The sequence below is a fragment of the Ascoidea rubescens genome (genome assembly GCF_001661345.1).
Source record: "Ascoidea rubescens DSM 1968 unplaced genomic scaffold ASCRUscaffold_4, whole genome shotgun sequence".
In the NCBI taxonomy this organism is placed as follows: Eukaryota; Fungi; Ascomycota; class Saccharomycetes; order Ascoideales; family Ascoideaceae; genus Ascoidea; species Ascoidea rubescens.
In genome coordinates this window covers 551,486-577,511 of record NW_017962916.1, presented here as the reverse complement: position 1 = coordinate 577,511, position 26,026 = coordinate 551,486, and the positions used below count along the sequence as shown (strand labels likewise).

The window sequence follows — 26,026 nt, the reverse complement described above, 5'->3', positions numbered from 1 at the left end:
TATTTATTTTTATTTTTATTTTTATTTTTATTTTTATTTTTATTTTTAATTTTTCAAAAGTTTATTTTCATAGAGTTTTTTTTGCAGCTTTTAATAATTTTGTTTTCATTTCCGATAGACGTTTGTAGATTTACTAAATATATAAATAGCTGAAATAATTGATTCAATTGCTGTCAATATTATTCTGATTATGATTTATATTATAAATATTTTTATTGCTAATGTTTACATTACTAAAATTATTAATAATCAAATTATTACCATTTGAATTTTTGGTTAATTGATAATGATTTTTTTTAGCCTGTGCAGCCAATAATCGTTCAGCCTCATCACCATGTTTTTCTCCCTTACCATCTTTTTTAAAGGCATAGGTAATGAAAACAATTTTATTCATAAGATATTTGTTATTTAACTCTTTCAAGGCTAAATCACTGCTTTCAAAGGAATCAAAATTCAAGAATCCAAAACCTTTAGATTTTCCAGTTTTAGAGTCTCTTATGATAATTGGATCAGAGCTGAAATTTCCAAATTTACTGAAAACCTGGTTTAAGTAATTTTCGTCAATTAACTCATCTAAATTTGATATAAATAATTTGGCGCCCACATCAATTTGGTTTTTTCTTGAGGTTTGATTTGTGGTTTTCTTGACCTTTATAGGTTTCGAATACAACAAAATTCCGTTCAATATTTTTTCAACATATTCTGAATCTTTAACTGATTTCAATTCAACAAATGCATAACCTTGATGAACTTGCAAAATTCTATCTTTGGGCATGTTGAGACTTTTAATAGGAGCAACTTGCAACACAAGCTCATACAACAAAACCTCATCTACCTTTTCATCCAAATTTCCAATGTAGACTGTAGCATCCTGATTTTTTTCTGATTCAAAAGGCTTTTTTAGGATCATTGTATTATCTCTGGTTGTGTATGTCTTGGAGATTAATCAATTGATTTTCTTGTTCGAATAAAACTGGACTGATCACATGACACTCTGAAAATGGCTGCGTCAGGGACGGAGACAAGATAAAAAGCCGAGTCACATGGAACACTTTGATTGCGCGGAGCTGACACGGAGCTGACACGGAGCTGTGCAGCCGTTTTGATTTTGAGTCAAAATGAATCATCTCATCTGAATCATTTTGACTCGCAATCACATCTGCTTCTTCTGGTGAGAGATGATTCAAACTCTACAGTGATAGCTGGATGAAGTTGAGACATAAGAGATGTGTATTTAGAACATGAGATAGAAAAATTATTGGGAAAATAAAAAAGATACCACGAAATAAAGAAAATATTATATCATAACAATAAATCTAGTTGTTTTCTTTTGCCAAAAACCATCAATGTTGGATTGTTTATTTGCATGTACATTTTGATCCAGAAGCTTCAGTTTTTCCTGAAGAGTTACCACCTAATGCAGCAACAGTTTGACAGTAAGAACAGTTACAAGAAGCACTTGGGCAAGCCATTTTTGAGATTATTGTTCAATTTGTAGAAAAAAATATTATCAAATTAATACGAGCAGATACTGACTGAAAAGTTCTTTCTTTGAGGAGAGATATCAAGAAAAATACTTGATAAAAAAACAGGGCGCTATCTCCCCATTTATATAGAATATCATCTTATGATTCTATTATTTTTATTTTTAACTTATTTGAACTAAGGCAAACTAATGGCTTTTAGAAATTAGACTCTGGCTGTAGCAGGGTAGCGCTATGACAAGTATTAATTTAAACAGATTAATGATTATTATTATTCCATTAGTTTTTTAAGTTAAAGGGCGCTCATTCGCTCGTTTGAAACAGATAGTAAAAATCTGCTAAATTATTTCTATTCCTTTCTAGTATTTGTATGCAGTGTATTGAATTTTTTTATGATTCTATTATTTTTTTTCTAATTTTTGGCTCATCTTTTTTTCTCTGGACTTATATATTTTTGTTTACAAAGCAGCAGCAATTTCAGTAGGCAATAAAAGTTGCAACCAATAAAAACAGAAAAATATTTTGGACATAATAACTGTTTCAACTAGCCCAATAATTGAAAAATAATAATTTAAGGCAATAAGAACCTTCAATACACTCTATCGTAGTGTTCGGAACTCAGTTGCAAAATATACTGGTATTGAAAACAGTTTGAATTTCCACCGAAATACATCCAAACAATTACTTTTTTATTCATGCACCAGAGCATGTGATATATGCACCACATGCAGATACGGTGCTTTTGCTTTTTTTGAAGTATTTTGGTCTCATTAAACTGTTATTTTTGATTTTACAAAATACAAAAATTACATAAAGACTTATTTCGAGTCATTAGTGGAAATAAATCTGCTGTTTAAAAAGATATTATCCGGAGAATATACATAAAACAATTTCAACACCAAATTGAAATGTTATGTTTTGCAATTTTTATGATGAACTAAACATATAGACAAAATATAGGATTTTGCTGAAGATGCTAAGTAAAATTAAAAAGAAAATTTTTAAATTGAGGTAAAACCATTTACTCGGAATATTTCTGTATAGTCTTTCAAAACTTCATATCTTTTTGTTTGATTTTTAATTGATCATTGTTTCAACATAATTTGACCAGATTTTTGCTCAATGGTTTTAAAATTTCAATTAATCTGATAATGTTTCTATATTTTTTGGTTCAATATTCTTTCAAACAAAATAAATTTAATTAATTTTATTAAAATCTTTTTGATCGACCAGTTTAATTTATGGTGGTTTCACTCCACTGGAAATGAAAATTTTTTAACTTTGACAATTTAAAAAATGCAATAAAATCTATAAGTTTATTTACAAACCTAGCATTTTGGAATTAACAAGGTAATTAAAACTTAACAGAAAAGCACTTTATCCTTTTCAATAAAATAATTATTCTTATATAATCCATCAAGCTAGTTTATTTTTCACAATTTGAATAACGTTTTTATTTTATAGTGGAAATATCTCTGAGGGTACTATGTAGAAACAAAGTAAGATTTGATTAAAAAACCCTAATTAAGAAGCCATAAGCAACTTTTACAAATATAAACAATACTTGTACTTTTGCGATTTAATACGAATATATTTCCCTTTTCCATTTCCGTATACTCATATTTAAGGCAGATCACACAGCCAAAGGATCCCGATTACATAGTTAAGCCCGTGCAGATATAATGTTAATGAATGTGTTAGAAGAAATGACCCACACCACTGGTCTCTTTTATAAATTAGGAAGTTATAAACAACGACAAAAACTACTAATTAGGCAATCATTCAATTACTACATTTGACAAAACAATAACAATAAAATAATATATATAGAGTAAATAGCTATATAAAAAATGTAAAAGAAAGACAAAATCGTAAAAATATATAACACTTATATTAAAAGATGCTAGTTAAAAGTATTAAGCCTGTGAAGTCCGAATACAGCTCCAGCACTATTCCATCCACAAGTTTGTGGCAAGTCCCTTTTGAATTGAGTCTTGCTTTGATTACTTAATAAAATCATGTGCCATAAGAATCGCACACCACCAGAAAACAAATAAAAACCATATTTCCAAAACTCGCCACAATTCCGATACACATGAACCGGAATACAATCCCAAATTTGTAATATATTTCTATAAATTAAGTCATTCTACCAGGATTTTTTTGGTTCTAACCGTCCAAATTCTAATTGGTTATTGATTTTATTATATTTTTTCTTGATTTTGTACAGCAGTATAATTTTTACTGAATTGTAAAAATATCTGAAGCCCTGAATTAAGTTAATTTGTTATATTTAAAATTGTAAACTGATTGAGTTCTGAAAAATTCCTGTTCAAGTAGTTCCTTTTTATAAGATTTTTGAGTTTCTTGAAAATATTAGATATTTTGAATGCTGAATATACTTTTTTTCATTTTAAATAAATAAATTTTACCAAATAACATATCATAAATTTNATAGACATTTAATTTATTTAATTTTAGTTTTTGATAGCTTTGCTTTTCAATAGTAAAGTAATTTTCCAATTTAATACTCTTCTGAGATCAGACACAAAATACAGTTATCTTAAATTGATAATCATGATAGTATTAATGAATATTGCTCTATTCACATCAATTCTATCTTTTGTAATAATAGTAGAAATATATTGTAATACCATTTTTGAAACTCCTTTAAATTACCTATATCATTTTTTACTGATTCTAAAACACATCAATATTCAGTAAAACACACACGGATTTTGTAATGATCTTAGGATAAAAATATAGCATAAAACATAAAAAAGATCTGAATTGTATGGTTTGTAATACTTTTAATTCAAACCAATTGAAGAAAAGCCAGTAAAATGTTACTGTATTGGAACGTTAATGAAAATCCTAAAAAAATGGAGCATCTGACTAAATGTTTTTGAAATTTAATTGCAAACTTTTTGCAAAAACAACTTTGAGGTTTGTCCATGTTACTAGAAAAGAGAAAACAAAGCCAATCAAGTTATTAACAGACTTTTATCATGTATTAATGTTTTGACTAGAGTCTTGTTTGTTGAAACAAATATCAAAAAAATAAAATTCCTGACTATGTGCATATTTGGTAAAAGTAGCGTTCTTTTCTAACAGCATATCGTGTAACATGTGACACACAGCTACTTTTGTCTTTTTCTGGATACCACTGCCTGTCTCACCCACAAACCTCTCGATATATACCAATAATACAGATAACTGACGCTTATACTGAATTCTTTTACTGAATGCTTTTACTTAACATGTTTACACATTCGAAGAAGCTTTCAAATTAACAAAAAAGGCTTGAGTTTTTACATTACTAATTGTTTATTTTGGTGTATTCTATTTGGAAACTAAATCAGTATTGAATACTATCCAGTGATGCTAATTTTATGGCATTAATTGATTGATGATTTTGTGCCAGTGGTGAAACTTTGTGTTTTGCTTTCACAAACCACCACTCGGAATCAGTGTGCACTACCAGATAGTCAATTGTGTCTTACTTTCTAAAAACCTAAACTAATAAATTTTTTTGAATTTGACCTCAAAGAAAAGCTGCTTTTAGAAAAGCTTTTTACAGACTAATAATAATAAAACTGCTAAGGACATCTTTCAACTACCACAAATAAATTCCGTGCATATATCAGAAAACAACAAAAGATCAACCACAAGAACATCAGATTGAACTGTACTTACAGTTACATCAAAAAATATCCGGGGAGATGTTGAAAGACTCTGATTTCTGGTTTATACTGAATCATAAAGCATTATTTAAAAGAAATCGAAAAACCAACAACACACGTTTATTTTATTCATGTTAAGTTGAATATTAACATCATAAGCCGGTTTGGTGGGTTTTAAAGACAAGCAAGTATTAAACCATCTGTTTGGTGAAATACACTTTAGGCAATTAACCATACAAGACAAATTTTGTTTTAAGATTACTTTTAAACCGCATTTTTGAAATTGTTCTTGTTGTATTAAGATCAACTATTTTATGCAACGGAATAACAATAATCCGTTATTGCTGCACACTACTTCATCTTTGATTTTGATGTAAGTATTTAGAACTTTATTGAACTCAAATAACATGGCGGCTTTAAATTGGCTGTTATGTTGTTCCGATTAAGTAAAGATTTTAGCTCAATAGTACAAGGTTTTAGTACAAGGTTTTATTAAGTATTTATTGTTGTATATATCTATAAATGTTACCATTATTCGATGAAATTTATTGTCCATTATCAGATCTTTAGTGCTCAATATGAGAGCTTGAAGTGTCAAAGTTTGGAGTTTTGCTTGCCGCAACAATCAAAAATATGGCAGGTGCTACTGGCAATAACCACACCAATGTTTTTTCAATAAGAATGAAAGGAAATGGGTTGCTCATTAAACCTGTATTCAATATTTTGATTTCAATTTGTTTTGTAATTATTTTATTGCTGTCAATATAATTAGGCTTTGGTAATGATTGTTTATCATTTTTTGTTTAACAAAATGTTTGCATTTCTAAAGTCGAATTGGCACTCTAATTCTTAGACTTGATCAAATATATTTTAATTATTACAAAACATATATTCATTTTTGTCATATTCAAAAAATTTAAATTTATGTCGATAATGTTACCAGTGTATAAGTTATTAAATTCATCAACATCAAGACTCAGATGACGGCTCTGATCGACCGGTCTTTTTCTTTTACTGCTCCATTTTAAACTCAAGAAACCAATATTCAATTCAGAATAAGCTGACCAAACAACAATGTCAAACTATACTATTCCACTGTTATACCAACACGAAAGTAGAGCAAATTAATCACTGATTCATCCAAAGATCACATAGTACAAATTGACAACTTCTGTTTACCATCCTGGTGTCTTTTTATAAATGATTGCTTTTATCACCCAATTTCTCTTCCAAATCAAATTTCACACATCAAAATTATAAACAAAAATGGAAATTGCTTTTCATAGACATCACTTACCAAATTTTCAAGATTAAAATCAATCAACCTAGGGAAAAGTCTCACTTTTAATAATGTTTTATACGATCCAGCTCAAATGTGGTTTATTGTGATAATTTTCCTACAAAAATATAACAAAGTGTATTGTTTTTCAAATCATCAGCGACAAATTTAAAATTATTCATCCAGCTGTGCTATAGATTCCTGATCAAATAAAGTTTCAAGCAGTATGTTTCTAAGTTTTTCAAACAAATCTGGGTCTTCAATATCTAAATAATCCAATCCATCAATATTTAAAGAATTCAATTCAATAAATGATTGAATTTGAGCTCTTTCAGTCTCTTCTTCATCAATTGATAGCATTATTTCGACTGTTTCAATTTCTTCATCAATCTTATTACTTCCCAAATTAAGAACTTCTAAATTTGATAAATATGATAGATTTTTAATTTCGAAAATCGTATTATTCAGTAACTCCAATATAGTTAAGTGAGTTAAATTTGGAAAATTCTGAATTTGGTTAATCCAATTTTTACTAAGATTTAATTTATTCAATGTAGTTAATTTTGACAATCCACTAATTTCTGTGATAATATTGCCAGACAAGTTAAGGTCTCCAAGATTAACTAACCTATCCAAATTTTCAATTTTTATGATTCCGGCCGATGAAAAAACTAAAAATTCTAGATTGATCAATATATCTAAATTTTTGATCTTTTTAATCAAAGAATTATGTGATAAATCTAAATATTTTAGATTGATCAATACATCTAAATTTCCAATCTTCTCAATTTTCAAATTATACGATAAATCCAAATGCTCTAGATTGTTCAATGTTTCTAAATTTCCTATTTTTTCAATTTTTGTGTGTGATAATACTGATTTTTTTAGGTTCCTTAAATGATGTAAATTTTCAATTTGCTCAAACATCAGATTATATGATAAATCCAAATATACTAAATTAATTAATTTATCTAGATTTTCTATTTTTACAATGTTTGTATATATCATGATCAATGTATTTAAATTTTCAAATTTATCTAAATTTTCAATCTTTCTAATTTTCCAATTGCGTGATATATTCAAGTATTCTAAATTGATTAATTCATCTAGATTTTCAATTTTTTCAATTTCTGTGTTTTTTATTGTTAACTTCTTTAGATTGGTTAGTTTGTCAAAGTTTCCAATTTTAATTGCTTGTTGAAAAATAATTTTCAATATATCTCTGGATGAGATTTCTATATTTCTTATATTAGTATTATTTAAATTGTGGTTACTAAATTTAAAAACCCAATAAGTATTATTTGCATTTACTTCCATCAAGTTTCCATAAAATTGACCATGTTCACTCTGATGATTTAGATGGTCAATTTTATGTAAATTATGAAATTCAACACAAGGTGTTTTTAGGACTTCTGGTAGTTTATTTCACTTTGAATATCCAAAGCAGATTGTAATATCTTTTAAACGTTGTGTAGTGTTTAATATCACTTTTCCAATTGTATCAGACTTATTACCATTGCCTAAAAATTCAATGAAAACATAATGTTTGATTTATCAAAACAATCTATTCGAATTGATGCCAATTTTGACCTCATTGAACTAAAGTAATGATCATAAGTCAATCCACAAATGGTTTTGCTTTCAATTTCAAAGTCTGCAATCAATAGGCTGAGTTACTTGATTTGATTCAATTATTATCATATACTTTCCAGAATTCGATTAGTGATTATTAGTTCTGATGCAGCTCAAATAGCACACCATCTTGATTCAATAAACCAGAACTTAGCTTTCTTACAATTGATTACAACTGCTGCAGTCGCCACCTAGGAATATAATAGTTCAACAGCACTCCCACCTCCCAGCAATTAACGAAGCTCATCAACTGAAATTAAGCCCAGCATATACAATACGTGGTTGTGGATGGCGATTCAAAGGGAGTTAGAGAGAGTTAAGCGCCGAACATTTGGGGAAGTGGCCAATAGAAACACGCCATTTCGCGATGTTGACCAAGTATATAATCAGTGTTGCTCAAAGCTTCAGTGCTATTCAGCTGTGGAAATGAAGACAGACTATTGCAGAGAAACCATTCATTATGGTGCCCACGAAAGACAGGTAGTATGTCATTATGTTCGTGGTAGTAGCACTTCAACTCAAGCTGAGTCTCAAAGCCTGGACCATGTAGTGAGTATTTTTATTCATGGTGGGGCCTGGAGAGACCCATTAAACACCTGTTTTGATTCTGATAAGCTATTTGAACAGTTCGTTGCTGTTGAGAACAATAAAACCCAGACTGCTATCACAATTACAGACAACTTCTATTCAATTGACTACAGATTGGCTCCCATCCACAAGTTTCCCTCATATTTGTTAGATGTCCTCTCTGCTCTTACATCGATCCTAGGGCATTTAAAACAGAAAGGAATTGGTTTGAACAACGACAAAATTAAAATCAATTTAATCGGCCATTCTGTGGGTGCGACATTGATATTGCAAGTGTTGAATTACAACTCCATTCTATCCCAATGGTTTAAACTGAACCCAGATCAAGATAAAAGTGGCAATCAGAAAGAAAAACAGATCTTGCAATCGTTTAGTAAATCCTTTCCGGAGAAAAGCTTGAACAATATCTACCTATTGGATGGAATTTACAACATTGAATCGCTAATAAAAGAATATCCTTCATACAGCTCTTTTGTTAATGAGGCGCACCACAATGAATTCGATTACACCTCATCATCAAACTTCAGCAGCTTGTTTACTGATATTCTGAAAACTCTCAAATACAACCAATTCGTTATTGTCCACTCCTACCAAGATCAACTACTATCGTTGAACCAAACTAAACAGTTTGTTGCGGATGTTCTAGAAAAATACCAGCTCAGATACACACTCTCTGTTGGTAACTTTGGCACACACAACGACGTGTACGAGGCTGCTTCCACTGCCAACCTCATCCTCCAAACCACCTAAACAACAACCACTTGATCATCATAACGCCCATTAAATAGCATCTAATAAACAAATAAAAATACTAAAACTCAGTTGATAAAATATAAAATATAAAATATGAAATATAAAGTTTACTCTTGCACGTGATGATTATATCTCATTTTATTCCCAAATCGATCTTTTCACTCTTTTTGAATATCGAATAACGATTCGACTGTTTTAACCCAGACTTTTTTCCAAAGATGTTTTTAGGTCTTCGTCCCTCCATCGTAGGATATGGCTCTTTAGGTGTGTGTTTTCTGTTTTATTTTTAATACCTTTTTTTTATTGCTTCTACCTTTCGCAACTAATATTAACATGTCCAATTTTTTCACATAGGTCTTTCCAAACTAAACCAATTCATCACAAAACGTCTTGGTCATGAATATGCCCCCAGATTTAAACGTGTAAGAAAAGGTCACAAGGGCAGAGTGCCTGTTCGTACTGGAGGCTCAATAAAGGGCTCTACAATTGTCTTTGGCAGTTATGGTTTGAGATTGAAATCAGAAGGTGTTAGATTGTCTGCTAAACAACTCCAAGAAGCCGACGTTGTTATAATGAGAGCCATGAGACCCATCAGCGGCAAATTGTACAAAAGATTTGTTTGCAGTGTTCCTGTTTGTGTTAAAGGTAACGAAACTCGTATGGGTAAAGGTAAAGGTGCATTTGACCATTGGGCCGCAAGAGTTCCAACTGGTAAAGTATTGTTTGAAATCGATGCTCCAAATTTACACGAAAGAGTCGCAAGAGATACTCTTAGAAAAGCTGCTCAAAAACTATCTGGTGTCTATGAAACTGTCACTAAAACAGATCTACCAAGAGTGAGTTTACATCGTACAATTCCAGTTCCTCCAAAGGAAAACGTCGTCTCTAAAATGATAGCAAACCCATCAAAAGAACTCAAGAATATACTAGAAGGTAAAAAGCGCGAATATAAATTGTACAGAGGTTGGTAAACCATTTTTTAGTATCCTTTTTCCTATTTATTTGTTTACTTACTTACTTACTTACTTACTTACTTACTTATTAATTGATTCTTGTATAAATTTATCCTGTATTAAACCCTATTTTTTTCAAGTATAACCATCGTTTTAGCTAAAAATCCTTCTAAATGAAATATAGCTTTTGAACCAAGATTTAATCTTTCATTAAATACACTTGCAGCATCTACTATTTGAAATTTAACATCGTCGTTTTCAATTCTCTCATTGCAAATCAAAAAAAATGCCAATTTTTTCAATATTATAATAGGTGGAATACAATGACTTATTAATTCATACAAAATTGACCTTGATTGCGATAGAGTTGAAACTGATCTATTTTTCAATACTGAGTTTGATAGATTCTTAATAACCAATTCCCAATCCAATTCAATTATTGGGGTATTTATGGTCAATTTGTTGTGAATCATTACTAATGATTCAAATAACAAAATTGCCTTTCTAAGATTTCTCTCAGAATTGATGGAAATCCTGTTTAATATTTTCAAACACTCTCGATCATTCTGAGGCAATTGATTGTTTTCTTGTAAATTTTCCTTTTTGCTAATTTTCAATAAAACCCGATTGATTTCTTCAATTGTAGGCAATGAGCATCGTATCAACAAGGTTCTGGATTTGATTGGCAATATAATGTTGGACGTGGATTCTGCAATCAAGATTAACCTGATATTAGTTGAATACTTTTCCATTGTTCTTCTTAACGCAGCCTGGGCATCTCTAGTTAACGACTCTGCATCGTTAATTATAACCACTTTAAATCGATGTTTGCCAGTTTGAAAGTCAATCTGTTCAGTTTGTCCAATCTCTTTTAATAGCTCTTGAATGACGATTCTATCGTTATTCCCCATATCTGAGGGAGTGATCTCAATGTGGTAGTTGGAGGAGATCACATTAAACTCCAATTTACGGTTTGTTGGTGTCGTAAAAGTCCTAACATCAATCTTCATTTTCTCAATACCTGAACCATACAATTCATTCAAGGTGGCCAATATACTTGTTTTCTTACCACCACCAGAAGGCCCATAGATCAAAAGATGAGGAAAATCTCCCGAAGAAGCTAGAGCTTTTAATCGATTGGCAACATCTTGATGAAAATCAAGAGATACTAGTGTTTTAGGCCTGTATCGATCCACCCATAACGACATTCTGAGCGAGTGTATAGTGCGATAAGTCTGAATAAAGATAAAGCGAAGCTAAAAATGATTGTTGGTTGATTTCAATTTCGTGTTTGGAGAAAAAAAACAAGAAAACAAAAAATAGGACACAATTTTCAAGCCGTTTTGAACCCAAAAACAAAAACAAAAAATAAAATATGGTGATTATCATCTTATTGGAAAAGGCATTTATTAAAGTAACTACTACTCTATAAAGAATTATATATTGCAAGATACTTAATACGTTACCATGTTTCTTGGATGTATCGGTTAGAATTTTCTATTTTTTTTAGGTAACTATCGGCTTGAGAGTCAGAGAGATCCCCACATTCGATTAAAATTGTTTTTAAAGTGATTCGAATTTGAATGGGCATTCGACCACTTGATCCACATAGATAAATAATAGCATTTTTATTGAAAACAAGATCAAATATTAGATTTTTTTCATTATATATTCTATCTTGAACATATCTGATTCTTTTTTTGTTAATGATTTGATTATCTCTAGAAAAAGTAGGAAACAAAGTCAAGCGATTTTCTTCAGATAAATACTTGAATAAATCACCATAAAGAAAATCTTTTGATTCAAAACGATTTCCAGTGAATAGGAATAGTTTTTCAGAGAGATTGAGGTTGTCGATTTGATTTTCATCTAGGGCTTCATTTGCAATATTTTTTGCAACTAATTTATCATATAGATTGACCTTAAATTCAATCAAGGACCTTATGGGAGCAATGCCAGTGCCAGGACCTATTAAGATCATTGGTTTATCTAAACTGTTGATTGACACCTTTGAATGTAGAGGTTGTTTGTTTATTTTGAAGATGAGATTGTCGTTTTCTTTCAAGTTTTTGATATAATTGGTGCAAACACCTTTTCTTAATTTTTTGATTATAGTCTGGTATTTTATAATTGCTATACATAGTTGGAAATTTTTATTGATGTTGTCAATTGAGGCAACTGAGTATAATCTTGGTCTTAAAATTGGGAAGACATCAAATATGTATTCAACAGGAATCTTTAAACTATCAAATTCTAAGATGACTTCTAATAAAGATCTTCTAGGTCTGTTGGAGTAGTCATATAGATCTTGTAAATGCTCAAACTTAGAAAACTCATATAATTTTTCTCTTTGTCTTTCATTCGTTGAAAATTTAAATACGTTTTCAAAAAACGATCTCCTTGGAATTGAATTTAAATCAAAGTGATAGATAAGTAAAGATCGTAAAGTTAATGGTTTAACAAAATTTAAAGTATCAATGTTAAGGTAGTTTAGTAAATAATTTTGATAGTCATCGCTTTCAAAGGAAATTTTATAATCAGCTATATCTGACCAGTTTTGATCCTCTATTAGTGAGTTGACATCTTTTAGATCGTTATAAGGGTACAAAGATATAGAATCGCCTGGATTAATTGGCCGAACAGCGCTGTCTTGATTATCAGACAAATTTTGAATTTTTAGGTTCCGGACGTCTTGAAAGTGATTTAGAGATGTTATTCTTTGGTTTGAGATAACTTTTCCAAGTTTGATGTGATTAAAAAAAGTTGATCTTGTGATTGAAATCTGATTTAAATCTTGATTTTGAGTATCTCTTTTTAAACCTTTTGACAAGATTTTAAATTTGAAAATAGGGGGAAAAATAGTGTTGCTGAAATAGTCATCATCCAATGGTTTTAAATTAGTTGGTAGAGGATATTTTGTGTTTAGATTTTTGATTAATTGATTTTCCCATTCTTTATAAAAGCCCTCAATACCTTCAGGTTTTTGCTCATCGCCTTCACCTCTTATTGAGATTTCCTTTGCACCTAGTTGCAACAATCTTATATGGAATTTTCTAATACAGTAATTAAACTTGGGGTAGGAAGAATCACCCAATCCGAAAGTGGTGAAGAAAATATGATCCAAGAAATTTGAAGGTAGATTTCTCTTTAGTAAGAATTTCCAAAACTTTTTACTGTTTGCTGGAATGTCCCCATTTCCCGTGGTGGATGATATGATTATTAGAATCTTGATAGAAATTAGTTTCTTCAAATCGAATGAGTCCAACGAATAAACTTGAGCATCAAAATGGTATTTCTTCAAGCTTTGCAATAACAAAATGGCATACTCATATGAGTTATAAGTCTCAGTGCCATACAAAATAGTTATCTGTCTGTCCATTTGAAGTTGTTTGGTATGAATATACAACACTATCCATAAACACCCCAATCGAGGAAAAGTGGAAGATTAAATCTCGAGATATAAATAAAATATCAAACAGCGATGATGAGAGATCAGCTAGACCAGTAAATGGAGTCAAATTAGTAATTGATGCTGATGAAAAAGATAAAAATTTCAAGAAAGAAAAACCCCAGGCAGTGGGAAGCCAAGAGCGGAAGCACCTACCCGATCCAGCAGAGCGCATTTGCATGTGTCAAAACGCAGTATGATGCGTGATGCAGCATGAGCAATACCGACGGCATTTGAGCCTTGATTTTGTTCCTCATGGCCCAATGGTTACGGCGTTCGGCTACGAACTCAACAAGGAACCGAGAGATTCCAGGCTCGAGTCCTGGTGGAGAAGTCGTTTTGTGCTTAGCAGTAGTTAAGCGCGGTGTTTTTTTGTACCTTCAGTCTGCGCCCGGCCACCGTCGGGATTTGTCAGATGATTGGTGGAACAGAGAAATTTTCAGTTTCAGCAGATTCTCCATTTCCAGCAGTTTCGGTTGGATCACAGATACTTGGATACTGGGACTACTCGAGTTCGTCGACACTGTTTAGTGCTGCTTTTACTGACTGGTCTTGTGTCTCAAATGTTGTTTCTTATTAGGACATCTCCAATATCCTCCAGAGTGCCTTCAATAGCACTTGTTTCTTTGAACAGTGCTTATTTGACCAGAGCCCTCCATAATACAAATGCCAACAATGATTTTCTTTCATGGGTGAAAAGTAAGACTAGAACCTTGATTAAAGGTGAGCAAAAGCCTGTCGACAATACTGAGCTTCCAGAGATTAAAACAAAGCTTTATAAAGATTCAAATGAATTGCTAAAAAATTACCAACAGGGTCCTCAGACAAGTCAAATAGTTAAGAAGCTTGAGCTGAAGCAAGAAGAAGAAGAAGAGCACACAGGCTTAAATTCAAATCTAGCTTCTGCAGAGGGTGAGAAAATCGATATCAGCAAAGTGCAAACGATTGGTTTACCATCTTCACCAACCTATCCTAAAAAAGTTTTAAAATATTCCAAAATCGATAAATGGTATTCTTCCAAGACAATTACAACTGAATCTGAATTAAATGATATCTTAATAAATGCTTATAAAACTGTGTTCCTAAAAGATGAAACAAATCAACCAGCAAAAGAGCAGGAAAACGAAATTGAGAACAAGTCTGAAAATAAAAATCTTGATTCAGATTCCCAGCCAGATTTTGAAAAAATCTTTAAAACTAAAAGATTGACAGATCTACAACTAAGATTTAATTTGTTCAAAGAAATCTCAATCCAAACTGGTATTCCAATACCAGACGATATTTTAACAAGAACCGCCACTATAAACCATTTAAAAGAATGGTATCTTACTAAAAGATTATCCTATGCTGCCTCTCATTATAATGAAAGCTTACCAAATGCTATATATATAACTAACGAAATGTTTGAATCTCTCGGTAATGTTCATGTCTTACCTGATTATTCTAAGAAGAAACAAAAACATGGATACAAGGAATTATTAGAAGCTGCTACTGATTTCCAATCGAAAAAAATTCAAGAAAATATTCGGAATGCAAAAGCTTTTTAATTTCTAAATATAATTATTAACTAATTATTTAAATATAAACACGAATGTAAATATTGGATTAATTTAATTTAATTTAATTTCCTTTTTCTATTTTGTTATTTTATATACATATATAATTATAAGTTTAAACTTATTGAAAAATACACTTTATGTAATTCTAATTACAAGCCATAATACTGGAGCTTTTAAAAGCATTTATTACTCCTCAAATGGAGTAATCCTATCTCTTCCATCCATATACTCTCTTAATGGCTCAGGAATCCATATACAATTATTATTTTTATCATAATTATTTTCAATAAGAGCAAGTATGACCCTAGGTATTGCTACAGCAGTACCATTTAGTGTATGAGCAAATTTGGATATCTTTTTACCATTTTTATCAATATCGTTATATTTTATATTGAATCTTCTACTTTGATAATCTGTACAATTTGAAGTTGAAGTTATTTCGCCCCATTTAGATCTACCTGGCATCCATGCTTCAATATCATATTTTTTATAAGCTGGTGCACCTAAATCATCAGTGGGCATATTAAGTACTCTTGAAAATAATCCCAATTTTTCAATTAGTTTAATTTGAAAATTCTTCAAGTTCTCCAATTCGGTATTTGAATTTTCTTGAGTAGAATAGATGAATAATTCAACTTTGGTGAATTCATGAACTCTGTAAAGACCCTTGGGATCTTTTCCCCTTGCACCAGCTTCAGCTCTATAACTTCTGCTTACTCCAACATATTTTTTAGGTAGTTGAGTCTTTTCGAGTATTTTATTCATATTCAAACTGGCTAAAGGAATTTCAGCGGTTCCAGTCAAACATAAATTATCATTAGTCAATTCGTAGATTTGTTGCTCATTATTCTGGTCTCTTGGCCTAAAACCACAAGCATTTGTTATTTCACTTCTAACAATAGATGGAGGTATTACAAATGAAAAATTCAACTTTCTAGCTTCTTTAGTGACATATTGAATGAGAGCTTGCTCTAATAATGCACCGTCGTTAATTAGGAAATACCATGAGGTACCGGATATTTTAACAGCAGTTTTAAAATCTAGAATGTTGAAATTCTCACCTATAGTTTTATGATCCAAATTACTTGACGAATATTTTGAGGATAGATATTCTTCTTGTTGTTGAGTTGTTGGCAGGCTTGAGAAAAATTCTGCATCTTCAGATGGAAGGTTAATATAACTATCAACAATTTGTTCATCACCAACTGATGGATCAATTAAATTAGGTAAATCATTAGATATTTTAAAAATTTCCAATTCCAAGTTCTTGATTTGGCTCTCTATCTCAGCACATTCAGATTTTATATCTCTGAGTTGGGCAAACAGATTATTCGATCGAGATTCCGTGGAAAGTTTGTCACCATTATCATTTTCTTGGTTACTGTTGCCATTTCTTTTTTGAAAAGTGGTTTTAGATATCTTTTGTAGTGCTGCTCTTTGAACCAGAAGCTCACGAAACTGCTCTCTGAGCTTCTTCAACAAGCTCATAGCAATGGGGAACAGGTCCAAGTCATGTTCTAAAGCAAATTTACGTCTTCTAACACTCTCTTTATGGTTCTCCAAATTGCTTAGTATGGACTTGTAGTCAAAGACTGTTTTCTTCAACGAGTGTGTGTCCTTGAAATTCACCGGAACAGCACTCTCTGGCACACCCTCGCCAGTGCTGTACCACCTCGACCAGCAGCGAACTGGAGCTGTCCAACTGCCTCTGGAGCATGTTCTTCTCGATATTCCTCTTAACATCGTGCTTTTGCTGCCACTTTTCGACCTCACCTCAAAAAACGTCCTCAAAAGCACAGAAAAAGCATTTTGCACGTGGCCAAGCTAAACAATAGCCGGTCTAGCCAATGGGAGTTATTTCTCCTTGCGAGGTTATACCCTGAAAAAAACCTCACGGAACTTCACAGGGACCCTTGAAAAGAACCCCATAAAGAGCTTCAACAGCTTCAATAACCTTAAAAGCTTTTAAAAGAGCAGCTAGAGAGAGAGAGGAATGGTGGAAGAAGGTTACACAGAACAGCACAATGCCTACTCACTTGAAGCACCGAAGACCAATCTAAGCCTGTTGCTTGTTTCTTTGCCCTTTCATTTCGTGGAGAGAATCCTAACTCATCTCTCGCTAAACAAGATTTGGTTGTTCACTTTGCATGAGCACAAGTTAATTCTGGAATTTGCTTTCAGGTTGTTGTTTTCAACTATTTACTTGAAGAGCCACTCCCAAAACAGCAATGACAGGAATAGATTGTGCCTATGTTATGATGTTTTCGGTTTGTTTCTGTTGCAATTCTACAAATATTGCCTGAAATTGATTGTATCGTCTCTAAATCTGGATATTCATTTGCTCTCCCCCATTTTGTTAAAGAAGAAAAATTTAAAATACTTGAGGTTATCCTATTGTGGTAATAATAGTGATCGTTTCTTCAACTGGGAGATTCGAGGCTTGTTTGATCTCCTAGCATCTAAAAGCTCAAATACATTGACACATTTTTACTTTCATGTTACTGATACCAGCTTGATTCAAATTAATAATAGTTTAATTAAACTCAAGATCGACAGATTTCCCAACTTAAGATGCTTCAACCTTTATTCATCCCACACTGATATCCCAGAGATTGAATATTTACCAAACTTGTCAAGATTAACTTACTTGGATTTATCTGCAAACTGTATCGATGAAATCAAAAACTTATCTCATTTAACCCATTTGAGAAAATTGGATTTATCAGTCAATAGAATCACTAGACTAGAAAACTTATCCAATTTGCAAAGTTTAAAAAAGGTGACATTTTTTGGAAACCAAATTTCTGAAATTGAAAATCTATCAAATTTAGTCAATCTCAAATACTTGAATTTAGCTTATAATAATCTAGTCCAAATTAAAAACTTGTCTCAATTAGTCAGCTTGAGATCATTAAGATTATCTTATAACGGAATAACAAAAATCGAAAATTTATCAGATTTACGCTCTTTAAAATATTTAAATTTGGATACAAACAGAATCTCTAAAATTGAAAACTTATCAACTTTAACTAATCTTAAGGAATTAGGCTTAACAGGAAATGATATCACTAAAATTGAAAACTTGGAAAAGTTAATTAATTTGAAAATCTTAAATATATCTGATAATAAAATCACTAAAATTGAAAATTTATCCACTCTAGTTAATCTATTGAATTTGAATTTATCCTATAATGACATAGACAAGATTGAAAACTTATCTGCTTTAACATCAGTTAAGATTATAAATTTGGAAAGCAATAATATTAAAAAGATTGAGAATATATATAATTTGGTTGAGTTAAAAAAAATGAGTCTAGATCATAATATTCTTGAAGAAATCGAAAATTCGCCAACTCTACATAAAATCTCTTTTTCAAATCGAAAAACATAATAGCTGGTTTTCAGAGAACCAAATTAAAATCTTTATTTGATTTTATAAAAATTTCATTTTCAATTATTTGCGATAATTTTTAGGTTTCTCTTTGAAATGAAGAAAACAAAAAAAAAAACAAATAATAATTAAGAATTTGAAAAATGCTAATATATTTATCTTAAAAAACTAAAGGTTTATATAATTTACACATTAATCTTCATGCATGAATTTAAAATCACTTTCTACTGTTTGACGATTATTTCTATTGCTGCTAATAATTATTAAAATACAAGCTGATTGTTTGAATTCTTAAATTTTATATACATGAACTATATTTTTCGATTGTAAATTCAAAATTTCTTTTTAACTTCATTCACATTAATTGAGTCATTATTTATTTTTTTGCATGCTTTTTTCTTTGGTTCGTTTTCATGTTTTTAAAAAAACCAACCAGAAATAATTCAAATATGTCATTATTTATCTTTTATCGATGTTGATGAGTGTTTATTTAAAACCGATTAAAGGGGATAATCTACTATATTTAATAAAAATAAGATAGGGTATATTGATGATTATTTTTTTGAACACAGGCTTATCAAAACTTTATTTTAAGTAACATATCAATATATAAAACAATAGATCTCATATCAATCTCCAGTCTGGCACGTTCAAATTCACTCTTGTGAAAAAAATTATCAACGAGTAAGCCATATCTTATTAGCCTATCAATTTATATGGCTAATATTTACTGCAAATTCTTTTAATGCTATTGACAAAGTCATCTTCTGTCCACTTTTTGATCCTCTTATTATTTTCATTTAAAATTTGATATCTGATGGCTATGGATTTCAAGTTAATTAGCTCTTCTGAATTGTGATTCATTTTGTTTTGATCAATAATATTAACACTAGTATTGATGTTATTGATAGATTTCAATTCGTTTTTATTCAATCCAGAAATTCTTTGTTCTAAGTAACATAAATCACCGAATCTTGTTATTAATAGGTTCCAATTGTTATCAAAATTAATATCATTGTTAAGTTCCTGAATTTTAGCCAAAACTAAATTAAGTTTAAACCTCAATGCATTGGATAAAGTAATCATGTTCAAAAAGGACAAAATCCAATCAAGCGCTTTACTTTTTATTAACACTTTTAGATCTTTTTCATCTTTCAATCCAACTAAAATTCCATCAACTATCCAATTAATTTCTCTTATAAAGTTTGCGCTATTATAGTTATTGATATTGGTGCTAATGTTTTTATTTTTATTTTTATTATCGTTAGTGCTGCCCCCAATTTTAATTATGTTTTTAAAGATGGGCAATTCGCTCATATTAAATTTATTGGTGTTTAATAAATACCAAAATACCTTATTATATAAGAAATGAGTTGGATTGTTTAAAATTTTAACAATTCTAGATATTTGAACTAGGAAAATGTTTGATAATTTGTTAAAACCATCTGTTCTCAAAGTGAAAAATAATTTACTGAGTAAAATTTTTATTATATATCCATCTCTGATAGTATAATTCTTTTTTTGCAGCTTATCATTTTGATCGCCCTGTTTTGTGGATTCGTTTGTTTCATTACTTTCGAGATGGTTATTCGTGGCTTTTTTCTCGTTATCTTCCATTTCAATCAAGATATTACTTAATATCTTTAGCAGAATACTTACCAATCTTTGATCAGTTGAATTCAAACTGACAATTATAAATTCTAAAAGCCTCATCTCTATCAATCGTCTTATATTGAATTTAATCACATTGTCTTTGATGGTAACAAATTCTTTGTTATTTAATATTAATAAGCTCAAAAATCTTGCATCATAAATCGACAAATGTGTGATGGTACTGTTCAGACGATAGTCCACACATTTAATTTCTTTGTATTGACTGTTATATGCACTAAGAGCATCCCAATTATTTTCAATTTTCTCTTCAAAAATGTCAATTTTTTGATTTATAAAATTATTACATGATAGTTCAATCAACTTTTTTGATAGTGATACAGTGAGTTTACTTCTGGTATTCTTTTGGTTTTTTTCTTTATTTTTAGAGATGAATCTGATTTCTTCAAGTTCACTAGTGTTGCTCATTTCTTCAATCTCAATGAATTCGAAGCCAATCAGATAATTGTTCCCAATCAGATAATTGTTCATCCATGAACTTCTGGACCGAGTTTCAATGATCTCTAATATTTTGAAAAAAATCAAGTCGTATGAATTTATTGAACCCGAATAAAATAATAAAATTTGCTCTTGTAAATTATAATCATGTACTTGATTTGCATCATACTTAATCAACTTGTACAAAATTAAACTTGTTAGAAACTTAATATCTGTGATTGAAAAATCTGTAATATCTTTTGTAGCTTGAGAATTATTGGTCATTGCATTTACCTTGATAACATCTTTTCTATTGAATACAATGTTGCTATTGTTGATTAATATCTGCAATAATCTATTTGTTTGAGCCAACTTTTTGTATCGCTGGTGATCAAGTAATATTAAATTAATATATATTAAAATATCGTTATCAAGTAGCAAATTATTTGAACCCAATAATATTTCTAGTTGAATGTTTAACAAACTTTTATCTGAAATTATATTCCAGAGACATAAATTTTTATCAGAACGGAGAAAAGAGTTGAGATTTTTTATTATAGGTTTAATTTCTTTTATGTTTTTCTGACCAGTATTGATCCAAGAAAATTGTTTATTTAAATCTAAAATAAAATTGTTAAACCAATTCTTGATGATTTTCAGATTAATAAATTCTTTCAAATTCTGAACTAATCCAAGAAATTTAGATAATATAAAAACCTTGTCATTTTCATTAGTAAATAGGTTAAAATTAACACTAAACAACTTGCTTATTATAAAGAGTTTATCATTTTCGGAAAAAAACTTAATCTGATCAACAATTATATCAATAATTTTATGCAACAGGAAGTTGAAAAACTCATCATTTTGAAGCAAAATAAATATAATTTTGAGTGATTTTTCAATAAGGGAATTTAGCAAATCTTTATTTCGATGCCTTTTAATAAATTTTGAAATAATGTGCTCTTTGAAACAAGAAGTGATATGTAAGATTAATAAGTTAGTTGTTGATGGATTCAAATTATTTGAAGATATAATATTTTCCAACTCAAAAACAACGTAATCAAAGACATTATTTTGGTTTTTCATTATCGCTCCCAAAATTGGGTAATTATATGGTTCATCAATTATCAATAATGCAATTTCTTTAGCATGCTCTTTATCAATAGATTCGATGAGGTTGTTATCTACTATATTATATAAGATAGGAGACAAATCCAAAATTTTCGAATCTTTGAGACTTTTCAATGCTGTAACCATCATACTAACTGGAATTTCCATTTTTCTAGAATAGAATTGCTTCAATAGCACATTAATAAAATTATCTTTGAAATCAGATGCAGTCAAAGAATAGTCAGAAATCACTTTGTCTGGCAAGGACCAGAAAGAGTTGTCTAACAACTTGATCATATCTTGACTTTTGCTTTTTGCTCTTAAAATCAATTTTATGTATTCTGAATACAAGCCAAATATATTAGGTTTGTTGATATCAATTGTTTTTTCATCTTCATTGATTTTTTGGTAAACTTCAAAGAAAAACCTCGATATTTCTGCTAGAACATGTAATGACTTTTCATTTGTAATTTCGTTTTTCGAGTTAAAAACCAAATCAGCCCAGTGAGTGCAATTTTTGATAAACAAGATCATTATATCAAAATTCATTGACAAGTACTTGAAAACTTGAGCAATCATTGTGGATAGAACAGTCTTCGAATTTGCCTTCTTGAATGAAAGTTTATTATTTTGAATTAGAAGCTTTATTCTAAAAAGTAGCCCCACAAAGTCAAGATCATTGTTAGGAAAATCTTGCTTGATACCGGATAGCTCGTTAAAGGGTTCGGATAAGATATATTCGAAATAAGAAAACTGAGAAATTATACTATTTTTTTTAGTTTCAGTGAGAATATTCAAATTTTCAGCAATATGAAAACTTGCATCATTTTCAAGTAATGATTCATCATTAGTGCTAATTAAAAAAACATTTTCTAGCGAATTCTTGCTGAATAAAATTTCATCCACTAATTTATCCTTGCCTCGTAATTCTAGTTTCAAATATTGAAAGATTTCAACATTTGATTCTCCAGATATAATGAGACATTGAAAGAATTTCAATACCCAAAGTAGTACAATATCATAATCGGTTTTCTTATCAATATACTTAAGTTGTTCAATAAAGGTAATCAAAAAGGGACTTAAATAGTTAGTTTTTTTAGAAATATCAAGATACTTGTAAGGTGTTTGTATCACTCTTGAAATTGTATTGTCTAACAAGGAATAGATTTTTTGGAATTGAAAATTCACATCATTACTAAAACGTGCGTGATAAATCAAATTTAGTGAGTGTAATAGTGAATATGTTTGGGGGATCAATATTTTTGAATTACTGTTAGTAATTGAGTTGGGAGCACTAAAAATCAAAGTTTGATGGGAACTAATTAAATTATTTAATAATTTTAAAATTTTGTTGTTTATGGTTAAATTGGAAGAATAATTAACGCAATTTAACTTTATTAAACTTGTGAACAAAGAATTAGAAGACTTTGAGGGAATCCACCATTTACTAATATTTGTTGAAGCATTATTGCTATTAATATTAGATAATAGAGAATTATTTTGTAAATTGAAAAAATTATCCAACAAAATTAAATCAATACCACTAAAACTTGATTGATCGAATAAATTTATGAAAAAATCTAAATTTGGAAATTGGAAATTAATGTTTGAGAATGTATTTATATAATCATTGATTAAAATTAATAAAGATAAAATCATTAATTTATAATTTTTGGGGTTATCATTAGGCAAAGACATGTGTTTATTATTAATATCGGTCAAACAAGATAAGACTATTGATAAATCTGGAAACGAATTTTGGAATTTTGAAACCAAAATTGACAAGTCATCTAATAAATTAGAGGCTTTGAACCATTGAGAAAAAAGATCAAATTTTTTAAAGATTGAAATTAATAATTGGATAATGATTTGTCGAATTAGAAGGGCGTCAAATTTGAAAGCTTTAGTTATATTTAGTTTTGATAAATTTGAAGGTAAAATCAATTCGAAAACAGAATCAATTGAAATCTTTGATAAATTATTATCAATGTTAGATAAATTTGGCAATTTGATATTTATATTGATTTGGTTTTGTAAGAAATATGACTGGCCAATGAAATAAGAAGATAATTTTGGATCAAGATTTAAAGAACTTAAAGATGAGTTGAGATTATAAGGAGGAATCAACTCTGGCAATTTTTTAAAGATGTTTATAATTAATTTTGAGTGATATAAATTTTCCCAAGGTTTTAAATTTATGATGAAATTGTAAATCAATTTATTTTGAGTAGGAAATTTCTTGTTATTTATTGTGATGAAGTTATTTTGATTAGCATTGTAGTTATTTAAATAATTATTTTGGTAGTTACTTTGAAAAAGAAAGCTTTGGTTGGCATTTAAATTTATAATACCGAATTCTTCGTTTAAAAAATAAATGTTTAAGAATTCATCGAATTCTTGGATAATTGAATCATCCTTTTTTGAGTAGAGAGGTAGAAGTTTATTTAAGGATAAATCATTGAATAGTTGGATTTTAGTGATTTTCTTAAATAAAGATTCTTTTATAATTTTCTCTTTGAAAATAGATAGAGTCTTTATGATTAAATTATCAGGATCATTGGTGGGCATGAACTTAAACCAAGTGGTTAAAATCTTATTTATGAATGATTTATTGTTATTTATAAAGTTATTTGAAGAAATATTAGTTTTATTATTTTTATTGTTATTATTTTGATTAATTAGTAATAAACTTTTTCTAATTGAGGGAGATGAATGGTGAATTAAGTTTAAATAAAACGAAATGAAATTATAACGAATGGAGTAAGAATTTAAAATTTTATTGGAGTTTAATTTTGAAGGAATTAGCAATTTGTAAAGATTTACTAGATAATTTGCTGATATCGATGTATCATTTGTATTCAAAGCTGCAGAGTTGTTGTTGCTGGTCTCATTAGTGGGATCAAGGTCTATAGAAAGAGCATTAAATTGGAAAAAAATGGAAATGAAATCATCGATAAGAGACGAATCATTAAATAATGCGATTTTGTTTAATAAATTTAGAATTGAAATTATAGTTGAGTTATTATTATTGTTCAAGTTATTCAAAGATTTGAAAATGACCTTTAAATTTGTTTGATTTTCGTATAGGGATTTGATAAATGAGGATATAGAGTCCTGAATATTTGTGTTTTTATTATGGCTATCGTACAACTCCAATCTTTGGTAAAAGAAATCTAAAATATTGATATAGCTTGAAATGTTTTTAGTGAAAAGATTAAAATTGGAGTGATCATTTACGGTTGAATAATAACTCCATGCAGAAACAAAATTCGAGATGTGTTTCTGAGATATAAAATGAATTAACGGAGACAATTCAGCCAGGGAGTGTGAGATGTCTTTGGAGTCTTTGGATATCTCCTTTTTTATAATTTTTTCATTGAATTTTAAGATCTCGTTGAATGTCAGTAGCAAATTATCGTCAATGCGAAAGCTGGATGAGGGTTGGTATTTTAGTTTCTTTCTTTTCTGAGCATCTGTCTTGGAAAAAGTGACAGATTCATGATCAATGGTAAGTTCATTAGCGTTCATAGCAACAATTCCACCTACTAGTTGTGCAAAAGGTCGAGTTTGTTTGCCTGGTTGTGCACTTTTGTCGCCTTTGGTGTTTAAAGAAGCAGATCAAAAAGAATTTCATAAAAAGATGAAAAACATTTCCCAAAAGGTGATAAAAATTTTCCGAAAGGTGCGTGAGATAGTGCGTGCGAAAATGCGTGTGAAAATGCGTGTGAAAATGCGTGCCAAGGTGCGTCTGTGTTCAGAATGGTTTTGCTCCTTAACGAAAATTTAACTTGTTTTAATTTTTGTTTTTGTTGTGAGGAAGTGAGAAATATTGCAATTGCGAGGATTATTTCATCTGTAAAAGTGATTTCAATTGTAAGAAGCACTGTTTCGCTGAGTTGTGTTTTCAGCTGTTGTATCTGGTCAGTTTGGTTAGTTCTGTTCCCCCACATCAGCCATGAATAATGACATTTTGAGGTTTGAAAGAGAGGATCCCTTTATTGCTGTTCCCACTCACAGATATGTCCAGCCCATAACCAATAACGACGAGAACGTTAATG

The 26,026-nt window shown here is 29.9% G+C and overlaps 10 protein-coding genes and 1 non-coding gene across 11 annotated transcripts; 5 read left to right on the top strand and 6 right to left on the bottom strand.

Annotated features, from left to right (window-relative positions):
• Positions 1-73: 73 nt before the first annotated feature.
• ASCRUDRAFT_75173 (U2 snRNP complex subunit HSH49) lies at positions 74-935 on the bottom strand. The gene has a single exon (XM_020192957.1). It carries the CDS (start codon positions 908-910, stop codon positions 164-166), a length of 747 nt encoding a protein of 248 aa, XP_020048223.1. The 5' UTR covers positions 911-935; the 3' UTR covers positions 74-163.
• Positions 936-6,620: 5,685 nt separating this feature from the next.
• ASCRUDRAFT_7378 (leucine-rich repeat domain-containing protein) lies at positions 6,621-7,763 on the bottom strand (the record flags this gene model as incomplete). Its single annotated transcript, XM_020192436.1, has 1 exon — positions 6,621-7,763. The coding sequence occupies one exon, from the start codon at positions 7,761-7,763 to the stop codon at positions 6,621-6,623; it is 1,143 nt and encodes a 380-aa protein (XP_020048222.1).
• Positions 7,764-8,496: 733 nt separating this feature from the next.
• Positions 8,497-9,607, top strand: BNA7 (arylformamidase). The gene has a single exon (XM_020192956.1). It carries the CDS (start codon positions 8,505-8,507, stop codon positions 9,414-9,416), a length of 912 nt encoding a protein of 303 aa, XP_020048221.1. The 5' UTR covers positions 8,497-8,504; the 3' UTR covers positions 9,417-9,607.
• Positions 9,577-10,676, top strand: MRPL16 (mitochondrial 54S ribosomal protein uL16m). The gene is made up of 2 exons (XM_020192955.1): positions 9,577-9,683; positions 9,774-10,676. Exons 1-2 carry the CDS (start codon positions 9,638-9,640, stop codon positions 10,388-10,390), a joined length of 663 nt encoding a protein of 220 aa, XP_020048220.1. The 5' UTR covers positions 9,577-9,637; the 3' UTR covers positions 10,391-10,676.
• On the bottom strand, positions 10,362-11,686 carry RFC5 (replication factor C subunit 5). Its single transcript, XM_020192953.1, has one exon. The coding sequence runs from the start codon at positions 11,578-11,580 to the stop codon at positions 10,492-10,494; it is 1,089 nt and encodes a 362-aa protein (XP_020048219.1). The 5' UTR covers positions 11,581-11,686; the 3' UTR covers positions 10,362-10,491.
• A 148-nt stretch (positions 11,687-11,834) lies between these two features.
• TAH18 (NAPDH-dependent diflavin reductase) lies at positions 11,835-14,077 on the bottom strand (the record flags this gene model as incomplete). Its single annotated transcript, XM_020195058.1, has 2 exons — positions 11,835-13,743; positions 13,977-14,077. The coding sequence occupies 2 exons, from the start codon at positions 14,075-14,077 to the stop codon at positions 11,835-11,837; spliced, it is 2,010 nt and encodes a 669-aa protein (XP_020048218.1).
• On the top strand, positions 14,070-14,154 carry ASCRUDRAFT_t50. The gene has a single exon. It is a non-coding gene; the product is annotated as a tRNA-Arg (tRNA).
• Positions 14,155-14,291: 137 nt separating this feature from the next.
• Positions 14,292-15,417, top strand: MRPL13 (mitochondrial 54S ribosomal protein mL50 MRPL13). Its single transcript, XM_020192952.1, has one exon. It carries the CDS (start codon positions 14,384-14,386, stop codon positions 15,365-15,367), a length of 984 nt encoding a protein of 327 aa, XP_020048217.1. The 5' UTR covers positions 14,292-14,383; the 3' UTR covers positions 15,368-15,417.
• Positions 15,418-15,565: 148 nt separating this feature from the next.
• Positions 15,566-17,122, bottom strand: DIA4 (putative serine--tRNA ligase DIA4; the record flags this gene model as incomplete). The annotated part of the gene is made up of 1 exon (XM_020192413.1): positions 15,566-17,122. The coding sequence occupies one exon, from the start codon at positions 17,120-17,122 to the stop codon at positions 15,566-15,568; it is 1,557 nt and encodes a 518-aa protein (XP_020048216.1).
• An 895-nt stretch (positions 17,123-18,017) lies between these two features.
• Positions 18,018-18,770, top strand: ASCRUDRAFT_33354 (L domain-like protein; the record flags this gene model as incomplete). Its single annotated transcript, XM_020190419.1, has 1 exon — positions 18,018-18,770. A coding segment is annotated over one exon (753 nt), but the record flags the coding sequence as incomplete, so codon positions are not given.
• A 720-nt stretch (positions 18,771-19,490) lies between these two features.
• URB1 (Urb1p) lies at positions 19,491-25,496 on the bottom strand (the record flags this gene model as incomplete). Its single annotated transcript, XM_020192404.1, has 1 exon — positions 19,491-25,496. The coding sequence occupies one exon, from the start codon at positions 25,494-25,496 to the stop codon at positions 19,491-19,493; it is 6,006 nt and encodes a 2,001-aa protein (XP_020048214.1).
• Positions 25,497-26,026: the final 530 nt, after the last annotated feature.

What these genes read in the sequence shown, in the direction of transcription:
- ASCRUDRAFT_75173 (XM_020192957.1), bottom strand. Translation starts at nt 910, where the DNA reads ATGATCCTAAAAAAGCCTTTTGAATCAGAAAAAAATCAGGATGCTACA.
- BNA7 (XM_020192956.1), top strand. Translation starts at nt 8,505, where the DNA reads ATGAAGACAGACTATTGCAGAGAAACCATTCATTATGGTGCCCACGAA.
- MRPL16 (XM_020192955.1), top strand. Translation starts at nt 9,638, where the DNA reads ATGTTTTTAGGTCTTCGTCCCTCCATCGTAGGATATGGCTCTTTAG. An exon ending in CGTAGGATATGGCTCTTTAG is followed by an intron (nt 9,684 to 9,773) that starts GTGTGTGTTTTC and finishes TTTTTCACATAG; the next exon opens with GTCTTTCCAAACTAAACCAA.
- RFC5 (XM_020192953.1), bottom strand. Translation starts at nt 11,580, where the DNA reads ATGTCGTTATGGGTGGATCGATACAGGCCTAAAACACTAGTATCTCTT.
- MRPL13 (XM_020192952.1), top strand. Translation starts at nt 14,384, where the DNA reads ATGTTGTTTCTTATTAGGACATCTCCAATATCCTCCAGAGTGCCTTCA.